This window comes from Chiloscyllium punctatum, chromosome 44, assembly GCF_047496795.1.
Source record: "Chiloscyllium punctatum isolate Juve2018m chromosome 44, sChiPun1.3, whole genome shotgun sequence".
NCBI classification, from domain to species: Eukaryota; Metazoa; Chordata; class Chondrichthyes; order Orectolobiformes; family Hemiscylliidae; genus Chiloscyllium; species Chiloscyllium punctatum.
Genome location: NC_092782.1, coordinates 49,912,766 through 49,933,741, shown reverse-complemented (window position 1 = coordinate 49,933,741; position 20,976 = coordinate 49,912,766). Strand labels below are relative to the sequence as shown.

Genomic DNA, 20,976 nt, shown 5'->3' with positions numbered 1-20,976 from the left:
TTCCTGACAAGGTAAAACAAGCTCCACAATTCTACGCAAGTCTCTGAAGGATACAACAGATCAGCTCTTCAAAGAAAAATCATCACTTGTTACTTTATATGCTTAGGCGAAGTTGTTGGTGTGAGAGTAGGGGGAACAAGGTGGGAAAAGTAAAAGGACAATTTATGGACATGTTAAGTCGTGTCCAATAAATTTAACAAAAGGACCAGCTCGTGCAGAAATGTAAGACGGCCCAAAAATCTATGCACCTACTCTGAGACTTAATAAGGAAACACGTCCTTCACAACTTAAATTAAAAGTGCACTTGAAAGACAATTTTGTAAAAGTTAAAGCTTTTTTTTTCAATTCTTATGGGAATGTAAAAATTTTTGTGGGAAATGGCTGGTCAGCACTAATTGCCCATCCCTCTCAGTCCTTGAGAAGGTGGTGGTGAGCTGCCTTCTTGATCTGCTGTTGTCCATTTGCTGTGGGTTGACCCACAATGCAGTTAAGGATCGAAGTCCAGGATTCTTACCCAGCAATAGTAAAGGAATGGTGACATATTTCCATGTCAGGATGGTGAGTGGCTTGGAGAACTTGAAGGTGTTGGTGTTCCCATATATCTACAGCCCTTGTCCTTCAAGATGGAAGGGATCTTGAGTTTGTAAGGTGCTGTCTGAGGATCTTTAGTGAATTTGGGCAGTTCATCTTGCAAATAGCATACACTGCAGCTACTGAGCATCGATAGAGGGAGTGGATGATTGTGAATGTAGTGCCAAACAAGCAGGAGCTTTGTCCTGGATGATGTCAAGCTCAGAGTGTTGTTGGAACTGCATCCATCCAGGGAAATGGGGAGTATTCTATCACACTCCTGCCTTGTGCATTACAGAAGATGGTGGAGAAACTTAGATGGTTGGGATGGGGGGGGGGGGGTGGATTGTCACTCCATTGAATGTCAAGAGGCGGCAGTTCAATTGTCTCTTATTGGATATAGTCATTGCCTAGTTTTGTGTGGTGTGAATGTTACTTGCCACTCATTGGCCCAATCCTTGATATTGTTCAGGTCTTGCTGCATTTGAACATGGACTGCTTCAGTATCTGAGGAGTCACGAATGGTACTTAACATTGTGCAATCATGACTTCTGAATTATGATAGAGGGAAGGTCATTGATGAAGTAGCTGAAGGCAGAGGACACTACTGCAAGAAACTGAGGCAGAGATGTTCTGGAGTGAAGATGACTGATGTCGAACAATTACAACCACTTTTATATGCTCCAGTTGTGACTCCAACCACCAGGGAGTTTGCCCTGTACCCAAATGTTTCCAATTTTGCTAGAGATCCTAACACCACACTTGGTTTAATGCAGCCTTGATGTCAATGGCCGTCACTCTCACCCCTCTTCTGAAATTCAGCTCTTTTGTCTAAGCTTGAAGCAAGACTGAATTGAGATCAAGAGCTGAGGGTTCCTGATGGAACCCAAACAGGATATCACTGAGCAGGTTATTGCTGAGCAGAAATACTGCTTGACAGCATTGTTGATGACACCTTCCATCACTTTATGGTGACAGAGTGTCAGCTGTTGGGGTGGTGATTGTCAGATTGGATTTGTCTTACATTGTGTGTCCAGGTCATAGCTGGGCAATTTTCCACATTGTTGGGTAACTGCCAGCACTCTAACTGGATTGGAACAGCTTGGCAAGGGGAGTGGCAAGTTCTGGAACACAACTCTTCAATACTTTTGTTGGAATGTTAACAGGTCGACTGGCTTTGCAGTATCCTGTGCATCCAACCATTTTTTGATATCACGTGGAGCAAACTGAATTGGCTGAAGACTGGTATCTTGAACAATGGGGACCACAGGAGGAGGCTGAGATGGATCATTCAATTGGCAATTCTGCCTGAAGATCACAGAGAATACTCCAGCTTTACTTTTTGCACTGAGCTCTTCCATCATTGAGGATGGGGATAATTGTGGAGCTTCCTCCTCCAGTGAGTTGTTTAGATGTCCACCACCATTCTTGAGTAGATGTGGCAGGAGTGCAGGACTTAGATCTAATCCAATGATTGTTGGATCTCTTAGCTTTGTCTATCACTTGTTACTTAAGTTGTTTAGCATGCAAGTCGTCCTGTTTGGTGGTTTCAGTACAGTGAAAGTGCTTAGCTTATGAGCAGTACAGGTAGATCAGAGTAAGCAAGGACATGCAGATCATACGGTGCTTATACAGAATGAGAAATGTAGTTTACCCTGCACAGGAGGTACACAAAGCACGATCAACATTATTTAGAGTCCAGATATCAGTTGAATAATGGTAGGAAAAAGCTGTTCTTCAACTTGTTGGTCTGTGTTCAAGCTTCTGTATGTTTGACCTGAAGGAAGGTTGTTGGAGAGCACTACCAGGGTGGGAGGGGGCGTTTGATGATGTTGGCAGCCTTTCAGCACTCCCCACTGTGCCAGGACTGATCCCCTGGCTTGATGGCATTGGTTGAATGGGGGGAAATGCCAAGCCGGGAGGTTGCAGATTGTGAGAGAGTACAATTCTGCTGCTGTTGATAGCCCATAGCATCTTACTGCTGTCCCATCTTGAGTCACTCGGTCTCTTTGAAGTCTGTCCAATTTAACATGGTGGTAATGCTCCACAAGTGCAGTGGTCACTGTTATTGATATTTTAATAGACAAATGCATCTGCAGCTGGCAGACTTTACCTCTTGTTGGTTCCCTCACCACCTATTGCACAGCAAGTCCAGCAACTATGTCCTTTTGGACCTGACCAGCTCTACCACTAATATTGCTGCTGAGCCACTCTTGGCGGAGGACAGTGAAATCCCCCACCCAGAGGACATTTTGTGCCTTGGCCATCCTCAGTGCCTCCTCCAAATATTGTTTGAAATAGAGTAGTATCGATTAATCAGCCGAGGGAGGTTGGTATGCGGTAATCAGTTGGCAGTTTACTTGTCTATGTTAACATGAGGCCACAAGACTTCTTGAGGTCCAGGGCAACTCCCTTCTGACTGTATACCACCGCGCTACCACCTCTGCTGTGTCTGACCTGCCGGGATAGGGCATATCCAGGGATGATGGTAGTGGTGTCTGGGACATTGTCTGTAAAGTCGATCTTAAAATTCCTAGAGTGTGAAAGCAGGCCATTCTGCTTATGAAGTCCATCCACCCCTCGGAAGAGCATCCATCCAGACCCACCCAATTCCTCTAACTCTGCATTTCCCAAGGGTAATCCATCAAGCCTGCACATCCCTGGATAACATTGGCAATTGAGTATTATCAATCCACAGAACCTGGACATCTTTGGACTGGAGGAAACCAGAGCACCTGGAGGAAACCCATGCAGACATGGGGAGAATGTTTGAGTGGAGTTTGCATAGTCACCCGAATCTGGAATCGAACCCTGGTCCCTGGCACCGAGAGGCAGCAATGCTAATCACTGAGCTACTATGCCGCCTTTTCATTCTACGAGTATGACTATGTCAGTGCATGACTAGTTTGTGAGACCGCCCCCAATTTTGCCATGAGACCCCAGATGTTAGTGAGGAGGACTTCACGGGGTTGACAGGGCTGTTTCTGCAGTTGTCTTTTCCAGTATCTAGGTCAATGCCAAGTGATTTGTCCTGTTTCATTTCATTGAGACTCTGTAGTGATTGATACAACGCAATGATTTACTAGGCTTGTGAAGGGCAATTGAGAATCAACCACATTGATGAGGGTCTGGTGTCACACGTAGGCTAGACCAGCTGAGGATGGCAGATTTTCTTCCCTCAAGGACATTCGTAAACCAGATGAGTTTTTCCAATATTTAACAACGGTTTCATAATCACCTGTTGATTCTTAATTTCAGATTTCTTTTTATTGAATTCAAATTACACCACCTGCCACTGTGGGATTCTAACTCTGATCGCAGAACATGAATTGAGTTTCTGGATTAATAGTCGAGTGATAATAGCACTCTGCCATCGTCTCTGTGATGGCTATAGCTTCTAAAGCAACTTTTACCAGTGATCAGTTGAATGTCTAGTTGGCACAATTAATGTTTCAACTTGGCTGTGTGTACACAATGTTGGGAAGTAGTTGGATGACAAGACGACTGGGGAAATAGTAGCACAGTAACTAGCTAATGCACAACAGCTACGACAAGTGATATTGGTACAAAGTATTGAATGTAATAGAATGCCCCAAGACAGATTACAAGAGCATTATAAAATAAAATGAGAATCAGTAACATCAAGAGATATAATACGTGAGAACCAAAATCTTGCTCTTAAGGGTACACCTCAAGTGTCTTAAAAAAGAGAAGCAGACAGACAAAAAAAAAGGTCTTTGGGAGATAATTACAAAGTTTAAGGTACAGGCAACTGATAATATGGCTAAGAACAGTTGTACACTTGAAATCAAAAATATTCAAGAGAATTAGGGGTGCACAAATATTTTGGAGATTTGTGGGATTGACCAATTCACTTGCATGTCAAATGTTAGAAGCAACATGCAACATGCAATAAAGCCAAACTCTGTGGACCATCATCAGCAGCAGAATTACACTTCACACAATCTGCAAACCTCATGCATGATGTAACTCTCATTCTTCTCTTAAAATCACACTGGGAGATCAAACTCTTGCAGTAAATGTGTTAACAGCAATTCCAATCTTACCAAAAAAAAAAGAAGCTAACCTGGTAAAGCTACAACACAGGATAACATGCATGCTCAACAAAGGATGGAGTATGAGAGCGCTAAGCAACCCCAAAACTAATGGTCAGATCAAAGCTCCGTGGTCCTGTTTCAACCAAATGTGAACAGCAGTGGACAATATCATGAACAGTGTTACTTCTACCCAACCAACATGAAGATGTTAGTTAATCTAGAAAGACACACAAAACTGCAAGTCAACTATTAACCCAAGGGAGGAATGTGATAAGGGCAGCATGTTTACCAACATGGATACCGCAGCAATCAATACTACATTATAACCAATACTGGCAGACACAATACAAGCTTGAAAAATGATCATTGTACCTATCAATGCATGAAGGAGATTTGCTGGGGACTCAACGGAATAGAGTTGTTAACATGGTTGACTCCTGTTAAACATTCTTGAATAAATTAAACATTCGACGATGAGCATTGACAATCATCAGATGAGAATCATAATTTCAAAACCAAAAGGTACAACAGTAACCAAAGGTTATTATTTTACTTACAGCATGCTTGGCTTTCACACGTTCCTCTTCAGTCAGTGCTCTCTCTCGCAAAATAGCTTTTATAAGATTGTCGCTTGCTGCATCTCGCTCACGTTGAAGAACCTTGCTAATCTCATCGTGAACATACGGTTTATCATGTTCAAGCCTGTATTTCAAAAGAAAAAATATATGACAACTTATAAAACTATATAATTATGAAGGTTATCCTGAGTCCCATTCCAGTTTCAGCACTGACCAAAACAACTTCTTATCATCTATTTAAGTGATTTGGATGTGAACATAGGAGGTATCATCACGTAAGATTGCAGATGACACCAAAATTGGAGGTGTAGTGGACAGCGAAGGAGATTACCTCAGATTACAATGGGATCTTGATCAGATGGCCCAGTGGGCAGAGGAGTGGTAGATGGAATTTAATTTAATTTTGTGGTGCGAATTTTGGAAAGGAAAATCAGGGCAGGTCTCATACACTTAATGGTAAGGTCCTCGGGAAAACTGCTGAATAAAGAGACCTTGGAGTGCAGGTTCATATATCCTTGAAAATAGAGTCGCAGGTAGATAGCATAGTGAAGAAAGTATTTCGAATGGTTTCCTTTATTGGTCAGAACATAAAGTATAGCAGTTGGGAGGTCATGTTGCTGCTATACGTGACATTGGTTAGGCCACCTTTGGAATATTGTGTGCAATTCTGATCTCCATCCGATAGGAAGGATGTTATGAAACTTGAAAGGATTCAGAAAAGATTTACAGGGATTTTGCCAGGGTTGGCGGGTTTGAGCTATTGTGAGGGGCTATATAGGCTGGGGCTACTTTCCCAAAAGCAGAGGCTGAGGGGTGACCTTAGTGAGGTTTATAAAATCATGAGTGGCATGGATAAGGTAAATAGACAAGGTCTTTTCCCTGGAAGGAGTGAGGAGTCCAGAAATAGAGTGTATAGGTTTAAGGTGAGTGGGGAAAAATTTAAAAGGGACCCAAGGGGCAACTTTTTCACAGAGGATGTTACATGTACGGAATGAGCTGACAGAGGAAGTGGTGGAGGCTGGTACAATTACAACATTTCAGACACATCTGGATGGCTCTATGAATAGGAAGGATAAAGAGGGATATGGACCGAGTGCTGGTAAATGAGACTAGATTAATTTGGGATATCTGGTTGGCATGAACGTGTTGGATTGAAGCTTCTGTTGTGTATCTCTACGACTCTAAATGGAGAAACATTTGTGACCAATTTCTGGTAAAAAAGTGGGTAATTCTACTTGGGCTTATCCTGAAGACATCACCAACAATAGGTGTTGGTGTCATTTTCTTAGGCATGGGCCACATACAAGTATTGGTTACTTGAACTGGACACCAAATTGCAAGCCTTACAAGTGCTGAAATATTTCATTAAATCAATTTCAGTGTCACCATGACACAGCTATAAAGTGTCTTCACCAATTTGTCCTCTTGGCAAATAAGGATAAACAATAGCATTACATCAAAGAAAAAACTTTCAATCTGGGAAGTTAGAAATATTCTCTCCAATGCATCCAAAAAGGTGATATTTTAAAAAAAAAGCTATGCGCTTGTCTGTTTTCAGTTCAGTATATCTGGTGTGACAAAGCACACAGACAGTATTTCACTTCACTGGGAACTACGTGATGATTCTGAAGTGGGAGCAACATAAAAACTAAATTTACTTTATTATTCAAAGCTATCAAAACTGTGCAGTTCAATTGAAGGGAAAACGTTGGTTGAATATGAACAGAATACTTGCTTAAAAGGGACCAGTTGCCTGTTTCATTCCCCAGAGACTGAAAATAACAAATTTGACAATTTTTTCAACTTAAGAACAACTTCCAAAAGTAATACCTTGTTTAAATGGCTAAAACTGGAAATGTGTTTCACATACTTTGTGCTGTACTGTTGTCCTCTCATTCCTGTAGAATAGCTGTTTTTCCTCAAGGGGTGGTGAAGTTCTGCACTAGACTTGATAAAGGTGTAAACCTGTTCGTCAAACCAAATTCCTACTTCGGAAATAGAACCAGTCTGCCTCAAGATCAGGATACAGACAAACATCACACCTTTAATGCACTGTCTGAGCTGAAATGTCCTTTTTAAAAAATAAAACTTGAAATTATCCTGAGAATGCGACTGGAAAGTAGATCTGGGATTTATGTATGCAAAACCTGCAACCTATCCTAAAACATGAAAGACTTAACAGCAATCTAGGTTTGTTCAATACATTGCATCATTTGCATGACACTCTTATCAACCTGCTCCACAGTTGCCTGATGAAGGAGCAGTGCTCCGAAAGCTTGCACTTCCAAATAAACCTGTTGGACTACAACCTGGTGTTGTGTTATTTTTAACTTTGCCCAGCAACTCTTTGTCCTTGAGAAAGCGATGATGGATTGCCTTCTAGACCGGCTGTTAAGGAAGGAATTCAGGATTTTGATCCAACAACTGTGAAGGAACGACAATATATTTTCACGTCAGGGTGGTGAATGGCATGGAGGGGAACTTATAGATCATTGCGTTCCTATGGATCTACTGCCCTTATTTTTTTCGAAATGGTAGCGGTCATAGGTTTGCAAAGTACTGCCTAAGGACCTTTGATTTTTTTGAATTTCGTATTCGAAATTGAACAGAACTTACGTGCAGAGGCTTGATCTTGTGCAAGGGGAGGAATTTCCAGATGCAAAAGATTCCCAATCAATAAAAAAATTTTTAAAAATGCTGGAATGAGTTGAAGCCTGTAGTTGCACTTCAGAGCAAAGATGCTTGAAAACTAGTGCTCAGAAATTAGAGAATTGCCTTTGTCTCAATTCCATACATCTGTTATTCCTGATGGTTGCTAAGTTACTCTTTGACTGCTTTTCTGCAATTATAAGACCCTAAAATATAGAAACAGAAACAAGCTATTCAGCTTGCTCTACCAGTCGATCTTATCTCACCCATTTCTCAATGGCATTCTACTGGTTCTCTCCATAATCCTTGATCCCCTTTTGAAGTAGAATTTCTATAGTGTGGAAACAGGCCCTTTGGCTCAATAAATCCACACTTGACCCTCTGAACAGGAGCCCACCCAGACCCACTTCCCTATCACTCCGCATTTCCCTTGACTAATGCGCCTAACCTACACATCCCTGAACACTATGGGCAATTAGCATGATCAATTCACCTAACCTGCACATCTTTGGATTGAGAGAGAAAACTGGAGCATGAGGAGGAAACCCACACAGACACGGGGAGGATGTGCAAACTCCACACGGACAGTCGCCAGAGGTTGAAATTGAACCGGGTCCCTTGTGCTGTCAGGCAGCAGTGCTAACGATTGAGCCTCCGTGCCGCCCCTTCCTAAAGTAGAAAGTATCTAATGTGTTTTAAATAACTTGCCACCAAAGCCTTCTGCAGCCATCAGTTCGACAGATTGACTGGCTGAAGAAATTACTTCTCATCTTAGTTTGAAAGGGTGGCCTCTTTACTCTGAACCGGTGCTCTTCTTTGATTGGAAACATCTTGTTTAAATCCACGTGATCCAGGTCTCCCAGTAGTTTTGAAGATGAAATCAGAATACCACCGCTTCCCATCCTTCTCCACTCTACAGGATACAGATCCAGAATTCTCCACCAGTCCTCATATGACAAGTCTTTCATTCCTGGGATCATTCTTGTGAACCACCTCTGGCCTTCCTCCAAGCTCAGCACATCCTTCCTGTGATACAGGGCTCACAATTTTCCAAACATGCTCTGGACAAAGCCTTAGACAGCCTCAGCAGTACATCTCTGTTCTTGTAATTTACAGGTTGCTCACAAGAAGATGAAAACACTGAGTATGTAAGGAGAAAACAGTTTGAGGAATGCAGGGTTCTGTACCCTTCTTCCAACCAAAGGCGATCAATTTATCACATTGTAATCCATCTGCCACTTCTTTGCCCACTCTCCTAGTACATCCAAGTCCTTGTGCAGCCTCCCCACTTCCTCAACACTACCGGTCCTTCCACCTACAACAGAGCAACAATGCCTTCAGTTCCTTCATCTGGATTCTTAATATGTAACACGAATAGTTGTGTCCGCAACATTAACTCCTGCTGAACTCTACAAGTCACTGGCTACCATCCTGAAAAAGGCCCTTTTATTATGAGTCTCTGCCTTCAACCAATTAGCCAATCCTTTATTCTTGATAATATCTTGCCATGAACACCAGGGCTCATATCTTATTTAGCCGCCTATGTTGGACCTTGTCGATGGCCTTCTGGAAATCCATATAAATCATGTCCACAGGCTTGACTTTATCTCACTTGCTCACTTTTTGTGGAGGTAATTCGACACATCTGTCAGACACGACCTTCTCTTGATAAAACAGTGTCGACTTGGCTCTATTTTATGATGTACTTCCAAGTATTCCACAATCTCAGTCTTAAATTTTACTCTGAAATTTTACCAACACAGGTCAGGCTAAAAAGCTTACAGTTTCCGGTCTTCCACCTCTCTCCCTTCAACTGCAGGGCTACATTAGCCATTTTTCAGTCTTCTGAGACCCTCATGACTCCTGTGATTCCTCTAAGATCACCACCAATGCCTTCACAATCTCCTCAGTTATTTCCTTGAGAACTCTGGGGTGCAGCCTATCTGGTCCAGGTGATTTACCCACCCTCAGACCTTTCAGCTTCTTGATGGCCTTCTTGATGATGGCCCATACACTCATCTCTGTCCCGATTCTGTTTAAATTCTGGTCTGTTGGTGTCTTCCAATGTGAAAATTGATACAAATTACCTCTTCAATTCTTCTGTTACTTTTTTTTGCTCCAAATGACTACTTCACTAGCCTCATTTTCAGTCCTCTCACTTTGGAGCTGAAAAAAACTTTTGCATATTTTTTGTATTACTAATGTACTTACTCACATATTTTATTTTCTCCCCCCTTAATTTTTTTAAAAAGTTATCCTCTGCTGGCTTTTAAAGGCTTCCCAATAATCTTCACCATATTGAGAGCTTTTTCTTTTACCTGTACGCTGCCCTTGACTTACCTTGTCAGCCCCACTTGCCTTATCTTCCCTTCCTACGTTTCTTCCTTGGGATGAATTTCTGCTTTGTCTCCCAAATTACCTGCAGAAACTTCAGACATTGCTGTTCCACTGTCTTCCATGCTAGGTTTCCCAACTCTGGCCATCTCCTCCCTCATGACTTTTTGGTTACTGTAACTCAATTGTAATACTGTTTCAACTGATTCCAGTTTCAAACTGCAGGGTGAATTCTGTCATATTACAATTATGGTCATGATCTAATAATCACAAAAAACGCACATTTACCAAATGGTCCAAGATTCCTTTTGTAACCAACACTAGAAAAACTGAGTTATCTGGCCGTTCATCTGATTTGCTGATTGTTGTAGCTTGCTGCACACAACTGTCTGCACCATTTATCCAGATAACTGTGAAGGCACTGAAAAATAAGTCAATCACCGTTTCTGGGAAATATTACCAATAGTTATGCCACTTAAGCAGTTCAATTTAGTTTAGCAAACACCAATAAAACAGGACAGGGTGGAACCTTATAGGGGTTGGAGAGATTTGTGGCAGAATCAGACGAAAACGTCAGGAGGACGATCATGATGTCAGGAGCACCTTGCTCCATCTTTTATGCTTTTAAGGCAATTTATACTCTAATGGAGAGAAATGTCAAAGTGTTTCAATGCAGATGAATCTGGGCACCCTTGTGTATGAATCAAAGAAAACTACTATGCAAGTACAGCAGTTAATAGGAATGCAAATGGAATTTTGGCAATCATGCTAAATGAATAGAGAATAAAAGGAGGGAAGTGTTACTGCAACTGCAAGGCATTAGCAGGTAGATGCTGGAACTAACTAAATTTAAGAAGCAGGTAGACATATCTTCAATTAATACTGTGTTGAAGAATTAAGGGACCAGGCAGGAAAATGGAGCTGAAGCAGAGATGAGATCAGCCATGATTCTATTGAATGGTATTGCAGGTGCAAGGGGCTGAAATGCCTACTCCTGTTCCTCTTCCTTTTACTGTGAAGCAGCATGGCTAGTTTCACACTAGGAAATTTCAAGTCACCAATTAAGACTGATCTTTTCTTCTGTTAATGCCCATCTAATGTGCCAGCCTCAAACAACCGTCATGATACACTTACAAGGCACTTCTGAATTACAATATTGCATTGTTTAATTGTTATGCTGCTGTGAAGCCGCTTTTGTATTCAGGGACACATGTCCAGCTCACAGACTGAACCAGTCTGCATCCCCAGAACCTTGACAGCACCCATGCCTTGCTTTTTGCACTTTGTCCCTTCAGCCAGAGACACAGGTAACACATTATTTTTGTCTTGACTTGCTATTTAATGCAGACACAATGCTAGCAAGCTTATCATGGCCGTCAGCAGACCTCTGTTAGGTCAATGGGGATACCCTTCTGTCAGAGGGACCTGGACAAATAAGTCAAAATGCAGCCTCCAATGTCAGTCCAGGGGATCAATATGGTCAGTCATTCACGGTGTGACAGAGTCAGCATGAGCTTCACGTAAGGGTGAAGAGCTCAATGTGAACCAGACAACCACCAATTCTTTTAATATAATTAGCAGATGCTTCACTGCTATAATAATCAGGCAGCTATAATATCTGAAGGTGAAAATAAGTGTTACTGTCACTGTTGGTGCAAGCGGAGAGATGTTCTGAATAGTGGGTGAGAGCAACTAAGGCAAGATGTTTAAGACAACAGTGAGAATAGGGGAGTACAAGCTTTGGCAGAAGGTGGGTATAGCAGCAAAGAAAGCTTGTGTCTTATTAGAGGGAGGGTGATGGCACATACACTGGCAGAGTGGCAAAGGTAATTCAACATATAATACTGCGAAGCTTTCCCCCAGACACCTGAGATTGCCTTAACATGGGTAGCAACCTCAGGCCAGCTGGCATGGTCTGGTATTGTAGCCTCCACTGCTGGTCCCAGGGGAAGTGGAAGCCTGGCGTCTCATTGCCCCTTCCAGCAGGACCTCCATTTCCCCATGTGCCATGCCAGAGTGAAACGTTAAAAACTACACAGGGCAGCTCTTGACTGCATCCCGAGGTGCACCACAGTCTTTTAAAGATAGCAATAGTGTAAGGGATGCCAGTGAATTCTGGAAGATGCACTGAGTGACAGGTTGTTTTATACATGGGAAGTGGGAAGCTGGGGTCAGAAAAAGACATGAGAGATGCCACAGGGGCTGCGTTGGTAGTTAATGTGGTGAATTTGGTAAAAAACCCATATGGCCAAGCAGGAGGACCCCCTAAAAAGAAAAAAAAAATGACTTCAACACATCTCAGACTTGGAGAAAACGAAATGATTCAGTTCATGAACAAACGGAGGAAGCAGCTCCCCATGATTAGAATCAGGTCTATGAAGGCAATTTTCAGATTAAGATGAAATTAAAATTTTGTCACAAAACTCCAAGTATACACACATTTCCTTTATCGATGTAATATGAGACATTTAAATTCCAAACTGTTCAAGGACTATTAATTTAGTTCACATTTTTCAGTTAACATAATAGGATTTCTGGTAAATACATCCATATATAAAAATCAATGAATGTTAATATTTCAAAGAGCATGGTTTAAAAAAAGGTCAAGCCATATCGATTCAAGAAAAAAAATCTCATTTTTACAAGTGTCCCCTGAGGGGGTTTCCTTTCTTAATGAGACTCATTTATCCCTTTTTTTTCTTTCGATTAAAAATAATTGAACAGAATGAACATTTGCATGCATGAATGAGAACCTTGTGTTATATATTGCCGCTATTGGCTATGTATTTTCATTTCAGATTAACAATTTCTGATACAATTTAAGTAAGTTTGGAGGAAATAAGTGCTTATAACAGAACCTCAATTCTGCTAAGCTTTGTTGTTATTCAGACCAACACAGCTGTGAGCTTACTGCAATACTGTTGTAACATATGCCATTTAGCAAAACGGGCCAGAATGTCCATGGGTGTTAATTTGCAATCACAGTTATTCAGTCCAAAGGAGCCCAAAACTGAAGACGTAGCACGAATCAGGTAAAACTGTTATTTAGTTTGACATAAGTAAAGCTAAACCTAAGTTGTGATTACAATTTTGCACGTCTTTGTTGGAAAAATTGGGGCAAAGACAAAATTTAATTCCTTGATATCTAATTTTTGGTATGATTTGCATGAAACAAACAATGCCAATAATTCATTCTTTAGAATGCAGTCTAAATGATCAACGTGAAGGCGAGGATGCAGACAATCTATCCTTTGGTCAACATTTAAGTGGCAGTTATTATGCCTGCACTGATCTGATTGGCCACTTGATGCCTCGCCTCCATGGATCCAAACCCCATTTTGCATTCAACCTGGCAATTCATACTGGAGGAAAGAAACATCCTCAACAGTGCTTTCAATGTACAGATTCAAAATAAATGTTGATTACTTTTCCAGCAACAATGCACACAACCTCAGAAAAGCATCATTAGTTAAACTTTTATAATGCCATGTACAGAAATATGATCAGTTTGTAATGTATGTATTTATGTATAATCAAAGTTGTATCATTGTCAAAGGGTACAAATATACAACATCAGTAATTATTTCATTTCCAATAAGTTAGAAAGCCCATCAAAATGGATTTCAAAATAGTGACGATGAACCACAACTTTTAAAAAGGGACAAACAATAAATGCTCAATTCAGAGACCTTTGGATTTTATCTGTGGATAAATCAAATCTCTCTTGAAGCTTTGATTGGTGTGAGTAACTAAAGATACCTGATGTAGGAGATAACCAGCAAGTTGGCTTGTCAGTGGATTTCACTAAGAGTTCATTTCATTAAAATACAATATTCACTACTGCTCAAACCTGTTCAAGAAGCTCATTTGAAGCTTTTGTTTGAAAGCATGAAAATAACAGGTTTCAATTCTTCAAGTACATGAAGACCTGAATTAATTTAGTTACATGCTAGATTATGGCTCTTGATGACCGAATGGTAGACTGACATGATAAAGAATTGGTGGTGCTGGTTAGGATGTCGGAGGATACTCACTCCTACCAGAAACTATGTTATGGGCTCTGAAATTTGAATTGATCATTTAAACATGCCCAGCCCCGAACTGACCAATGGGAGTATCAAACTGCAGATGGATAGGGTATTTTGTCCCAACAATGACTCTTCTTTAAGTGTGCAAGTCAGTCTTTCCTTGAACCACTCAGACACAGGCTGCCTTTGTTACACAAAGTCAGAGTTGGGGGCAGCTGTCGTTTCCCTGACCTCTGGCTTTCTCTCATTTTCCGAAAAAGGAGGTAATGCAATTAAAGTCCATTTGTGCTATTCCCATCATTTCCTGGTAGCAGGTAGTTTTAAAGAATGGGCAGTCAGCAGACTGCTGTTAAAGTGAATGGAGATTCCTTTTTTGGTAGATTCAGATGGGCATCTAACCTCGTTTGCTCAGATCCCACTCAATACTGCAACACTGGCATATTGTTTTTTGGCTCACCTGAGAAAATGAGGGGTGTGTGTTGCTTGTGTGCGCATGTGTGTGTGTTGAGAAACTGAGAAAAACAAACTGATACAGAAGTCATATGACAGATTGAGAGAACTGGGTGTTGACTAGGATGTTTTGAGAAATCCAAGTGCATTAATTCATGTAAACGGCTGCATTCGTGATTATCAGAAGGATATGATATTTGCTGCAGTCAGTCCCACTTAATTTCTCATTTGGCTCTATCACATTAGTCCATGAAACATGTCGACATGAGACAGAAAGCTTCAAAACTTCAAGACAAAAAAAAACTTCGAAACCTTGAATCATTTCTTCCAACAATCAACATGATGTTGCTCTCTCCTTAAATTTTTAAGCTCTTCTCTGGTGTATGAAGTCTAAAACTAATTTGTAGTTTTCATCAACACTGATTGCCACCATCATTTGTCATCGTTCTGATGTTTATTATTATGAAAAGCAGTCAGGAGCATATAGTTGTTATATAGTTGCTCCTTTTTAAATTTTGTTCCAGCAATTGCATTTTCCCTTATCCAACACATTACCTAAGGTTTCAGCCTGAAGAAGTCTTTGACTGAAATTGTCACACATTCATTTTGCTGGCATATTGAAGTTGTAGCTTTGTTCATTTAATTAAATTAACCATAGTATCAATACCCAGCCTAAAAAACTTGGAATTGAGTGAATTCTACAGTTGAGATTTTGGAAAGTAATGCCACACTAATTGAGTGCTTGAGTATTCCACCTATGCTGAATTGCTTCTGTAAGGAACAAGCAGAAATGGGTCATCTAGTGATAAGAGTTGCTGTTTCTATCAGTACAACGGATACAAAAAACTTATCAAGCATAAAATCCTGCAAATAAGCATGTACCTCAGATCTCCATTTTCTAGGTTACTGAGACTTATTTTAGCTGTTTTGTGAAGTCCAGCTCACAAATTCATAACTTACAGCATCTATTCATCACAGCTTAAGCTTCCAAAGAAGCTTTCCTCATGACTGGAATGAATACCTGATTTCACAGATATGCACTAGTAATGTCCAGCTAATGTCTTATCCACTAGGTAAAAACAATGTCTGCAAATGCTGGAAACCAGATTCTGGATTAGTGGTGCTGGAAGAGCACAGCAGTTCAGGCAGCATCCAAGGAGCTTCGAAATCGACGTTTCGGGCAAAAGCCCTTCATCAGGAATAAAGGAATAAAGCTTTATTCCTGATGATGGGCTTTTGCCCGAAACGTCGATTTCGAAGCTCCTTGGATGCTGCCTGAACTGCTGTGCTCTTCCAGCATCACTAATCCAGAATATCTCATCCACGTCAACCAACTTCTTCATAAAAGCTCAGATATTCATATTGATGGGATTTGACAATCATCCCACGAATGCATGAGCTTTCCTTTCAAATATAGTTAATAACTGTTGTAATATGTCTGAAGTTTCTAATCAGCAATGAAGGAAGCCACATTTGAATGAAACTGAGCTCTCTTAAGCTGTTAACACTATTTATGTTACTGGAGAATAAAACTGACACTATACTTGACCAATACAACTAAAAAATATTCAAATGGCAAAATAATAAGGTTTTTTTTCCTATTAACCATCTCAAAGAATTAAGTGTTGCTCTCAATAAAACCTCACGTTTAAGTTAATCAGCTTCGGGATCTGGACTACCATATCATGCTTCTTACCTTTCAGAATTGAAACTATAACATATGTCAATTTTGCATTCAGTAGCATTATGTTTCTAGCAAGAGCTGCACTTCAGGAAGTATTTTTAAATTTTGTGTTCACAGGTACAATTAGTAATGCAGAGTTAAAGCTATAATTAGATCTATGATCTCACTGAACAGTGGAATAAGCTTGATGGACCAAATAGCCTAACTGGTTTCATTTTTTAATGATCCTATGCATACAGCTGTTAACACCCAATTCAAATCAAGACACTATTACAATGAACACAAAACCGCAATGAATGGTTTCTCAATTGCATATTACACAGCATCAAATGGTCACAAAGAATTTTTGCTGTACTTCTTTTCATATTCTGAAATCTTGAAGCAATTTATTTTTTCTGTTTGGATTTTCAAGCATTCGCATGTCGCACGTAACACTTCACTGAAATCCTACTGGTAATACAATAATTGCTGACACTTGTTTCCTCTGCATGATTTTTTTACCTTGTATACTTTTTTAAAAAATCTAAATTCAATAACATTTGCAATAACAGCCAATTGACAACGCTAGCTACTCAGTAAGGTGCCCCAATAATTAAGCACTCAGAACTCATACCATTTACATTCTGACCAAGTTAATAGGACAGTTTGTGAAATTACTATGTTACAGTGGTGCTGATGAAGCTGGCAGCACATTCATCTCTCTTGGCTATGAATCATATTGTTGGGTTTTAATTTGGTTTGAGCATGTAAGTAGGCTGACAAAGTCAATAATGAGAGGGCATAATTTTGGTGTGAAGGGTAGGGAGTTCAGACAGAGTTTGAAGAAACTTTTTTTGAAACCCAGAATGCCTGGTTAAGAGTAGTACAAGCATCAAACCATACAAGCTTAAAAAGCACTTGGAGGAGTACTTGAAATGTCTGAACAGTCAACTTTATGGGCCACATGCTGGAAAGGGGGTCACACAGCACAGAAAAGGCCGATCAAGTCTGTGCTAACCTGTGATCTTACAGTGTAGAATTGAAGTATCTACGATGCTACCTATTGGGCCAGCTGTTAAATTCAAATCCTATTTGTGTGAATACAAGACTCCATAACTCAGTGTGGAATAGTAATAAGCCTACATGTTGTCCTTGAAAACACAGTCTTTCTTAACCAAAAGATGAAGATGAGCTGGCCACTGATTGGTGCTGTGCGCTTAAATTGGTGACGTGAACCGACATATCAATGACTACAAAAACTCTGAATTTGAAGCGAATGAGAATGTCAGCTACACTATCTTTGCACATTGACATGACAGCAACATTTAAGCGGCATTTAGACAGATACATGAATAGACAGAATAGAGGGATACAGACCACGTGACTAGTTAGGAACATATCATGGTTGGTATAGACATGGAGAATAGAAAGGTCTGTTCCTGTACTGTTTTATGTTCTATTTCTACGTTAATCTCACTGTTTAAGGTCAAGTTGCTGTAATTCTAGAGGCCACAGGACTGCTCTCCAATCTGAAGGGCCACAGGGCTGTGTTTAATCTGAGAACCATGTTTCAGGCAAGGGCAGGTTCAAAGACAGAATCTTTGTCTAACCTCAGCCACTGCAGAACGTGAACCCACACTGTTGGTGTCACTCCGCAGCGAAAATCAACCATCCAGATATCTCACTAATAATTGTTCTTCAAGTGCATACAGATGCAGTCATGTTAGGCCTAACTTTGAGTAGAACGCTCGAGATTGGAGATTTCAGAGAAACAAATTTCCTTGAATGGTTATTTTGTAATAATCCAACATCTGAAATAGGACTGCTTGACTCATTAGAATATAGCATCTGTCACAAACAGCTGTACAGGTTTCAAATTCAGAGTCTTACCGGAGATCGATATTGAGAATATATTGATTTCTTTTTGAGTAATTTGTTTTTAAGATGACAGAATGTCTTAAGAGTGTAGTTCAGGGTACTTATTGAACGATGAGCCACAGTACAGATTTGTGCTAAACACTGGTTCCTTGTGCCAGAAGGGGAGAATCTGATGAAATAATGGCGATGCAAGATGAGTAACAGAAAACACAAAGGGAAATAGATGAAACAAATCCAGTTTATAAAAAAGAGAAAATGAGAGAAGGGAAGAGATGGAACATGTTTCACTGCAGAGAGAGACAGAGGCAGAAAATAAACAAAGTCAGCCTTACAATAAGATTGCCAAATATACAACAATCAGGACAAAACCAGTAAAAAGCATGGTGTGTGAGTGTGTCTTGACAACATGATTCCTGGGATACAAGAGTTCTCTTGTACCACAGCTTTTGGGACCTTCACCACATGGCTTTTCTGAAACAAATAACTCATGCTCTCTCAGAACATAAATGTGCTCTTGGCTACTGTGAAGCTCTTGCTTAATAGTGACACTTTTTAAAGTCAGTAATTTTCAAGCTTATCTGAGAAAGGGCAACTTGCAGAAGTGGACATCTGAGGACTTTGTTCATGAAGCAGTGAAATGTTGCACAGATAAAATTTTAAGTTGGAATTTTCTGAGGGTAAGATCAAATGATTCTTCAAAGATATCCTCTACTTACTCAAAATAAATGGTTCCCATTAAACAGGAGGCAATGGCCAAGTGGTATTACCGCTAGACTATTAATCCAGAAACTCAGCCACTGTTCTGGGAACTTGGGTTCAAATCTAAAGATGATCTGGAAACCATTGCAGATTGCTCGAAAAACCCATTTGGTTAACTAATGTTCTTCAAGGAAGAAGTCTTTCATCCTTACCTGGTTTGGCTGACACGTGGCTACAGACCCACAGTAATATGGTTAACTCTTAGCTGCCCTCTGCGCAATTAGGGATGGGCAATAAATGCTGGCCGAGACAACAATGCCCAGATCCCATGACTGAATGAAAACAAATGCAGAAAAGGTAAACAGTCCAGGATGTTCGCATCACTTCTTGTGATGGAGTGTATCTGGTTCCAGGCAAATTAAAATAACTAACATCACGTTGCCTGTAGTGTTACAGCCAGTCAGACCATCTCACACATCTACATCTTAGAAAAGATCCTTTGACAGTATTTTGCAAAACCATGACTTCTCCCATCTGGACGGACAAAGACAGCAGGTACATGGGAACACACCACTTGCAAATTTCCCTCCAAACCATTCAACATCCTGACTCAGCAAGATATTGGGATCCTTTGTTAGAGCGCCTCATCTTCCGCCTCGGAACCCTCCAACCACAAGGGATGAACTCCGATTTCTCCAGTTTCCTCATTTCCCCTCCCCCCACCTTGTCTCAATCAAATCCCTCGAACTCAGCAGCGCCTTCCTAACCTGCAATCTTCTTCCTGACCTCTCCGCCCCCACCTCCACTCCGGCCTATCACCCTCACCTTGACCTCCTTCCACCTATCGCATTCCCAATGCCCCTCCCCCCTAACTTTTATCTTAGCCTGCTGGACACACTTTCCTCATTCCTGAAGAAGGCCTAATGCCTGAAACGTCGATTCTCCTGCTCCTTGGATGCTACCTGACCTGTTGCGCTTTTCCAGCAACACATTTTCAACTCAGCAAGATATTGCCATTACTTTACAGGTGCTGGGTGATAATCCTGGAATTCGCCCACTAAGGGCATTGTGGATCTATCTACAGGATGTGAGCTGCAGCGGTTCAAGGAAGCAGTTCAGCATCACTTTCTCATGGGCAACAAATGCGAGCCAGCCAGCCACTGATGCCCATGTCCTATGAATTAATTTTAAAAAATGCTTGAGCAACATACTGACTCAAATGTTATCTCATGTTTGTCAAGAATAGTTTGGAATTTCAGATGAAGAACCAAATTACAGGCAAAACACTAAATTTTGTTGAGCCACATCGAAAACACCAAGTGATCAAGTCCCTCTTGTTGTTACAAGTGCCACTCACGTGAAAAGCAACTCAACTGCATGCTTTCTACAACATGTTCCATGAGATGAGTGCTGCTCTACTGGACTAGACAAGAGAGTTCTTTAGCAGAAATCAGAGCAGCCACAGCATCACAACATCCAATAGATATCAAACTCATCTTTAAGTTCATGAGGCACTGCACTATCTTCCGCTATTAGTGACCACCTCCTCACTACGAAGATGAATGCCGTCGATTACAAAGAATCATTTACTGACACATTGACAGAGCAATACGTCCCTGGAAAATTTAATCCCTTCAGCATGTGGCCTGTTTCTGTTAACTGGGTTGTTCATCAAGGTAACGGAGCCTCTTCAATTCAGTGACACCTTGATCCTGGTGATGCCGGGATCTGTTGATTCACTTTGTTCTCGACCACTGTCAATAAAGCGGCATCATTTCCTCGAGGTGGTTAGAGAGAACTGTGTGGCATTAAAAGCACAAGCTCCGAACAACTGGCTGAAATTAACTGTACCATTGAGTTTTTATGGGTGACAAGAGCCAAACTAATTATCAATGGCAATTTAGCACAGCTGTGGGGAAAATGCCAAAATTACTTAATGTGAAATATAAAATTGACTCCTTCAACTCCACTTTCCTCCAGGTCAATATTTGCTTAACTCAAAAGTCGCAAACAGCATTTTTAGAATGAAAGCTTTATTAGAATAAAGTATACCCCTCTAGCACAAACTT

General features: G+C 40.7%; 1 protein-coding gene across 1 annotated transcript in view; it reads right to left on the bottom strand.

The window, feature by feature from the left end:
- chchd3a (coiled-coil-helix-coiled-coil-helix domain containing 3a) overlaps nucleotides 1-20,976 on the bottom strand; it is a 237,486-nt gene that overhangs the window by 154,450 nt on the left and 62,060 nt on the right. Inside the window, exon 4 of the mRNA XM_072562913.1 lies at nucleotides 5,186-5,330. Within this exon, the coding sequence (XP_072419014.1) occupies nucleotides 5,186-5,330 (145 nt within the window). The remainder of the gene's footprint in view (nucleotides 1-5,185; nucleotides 5,331-20,976) is intronic.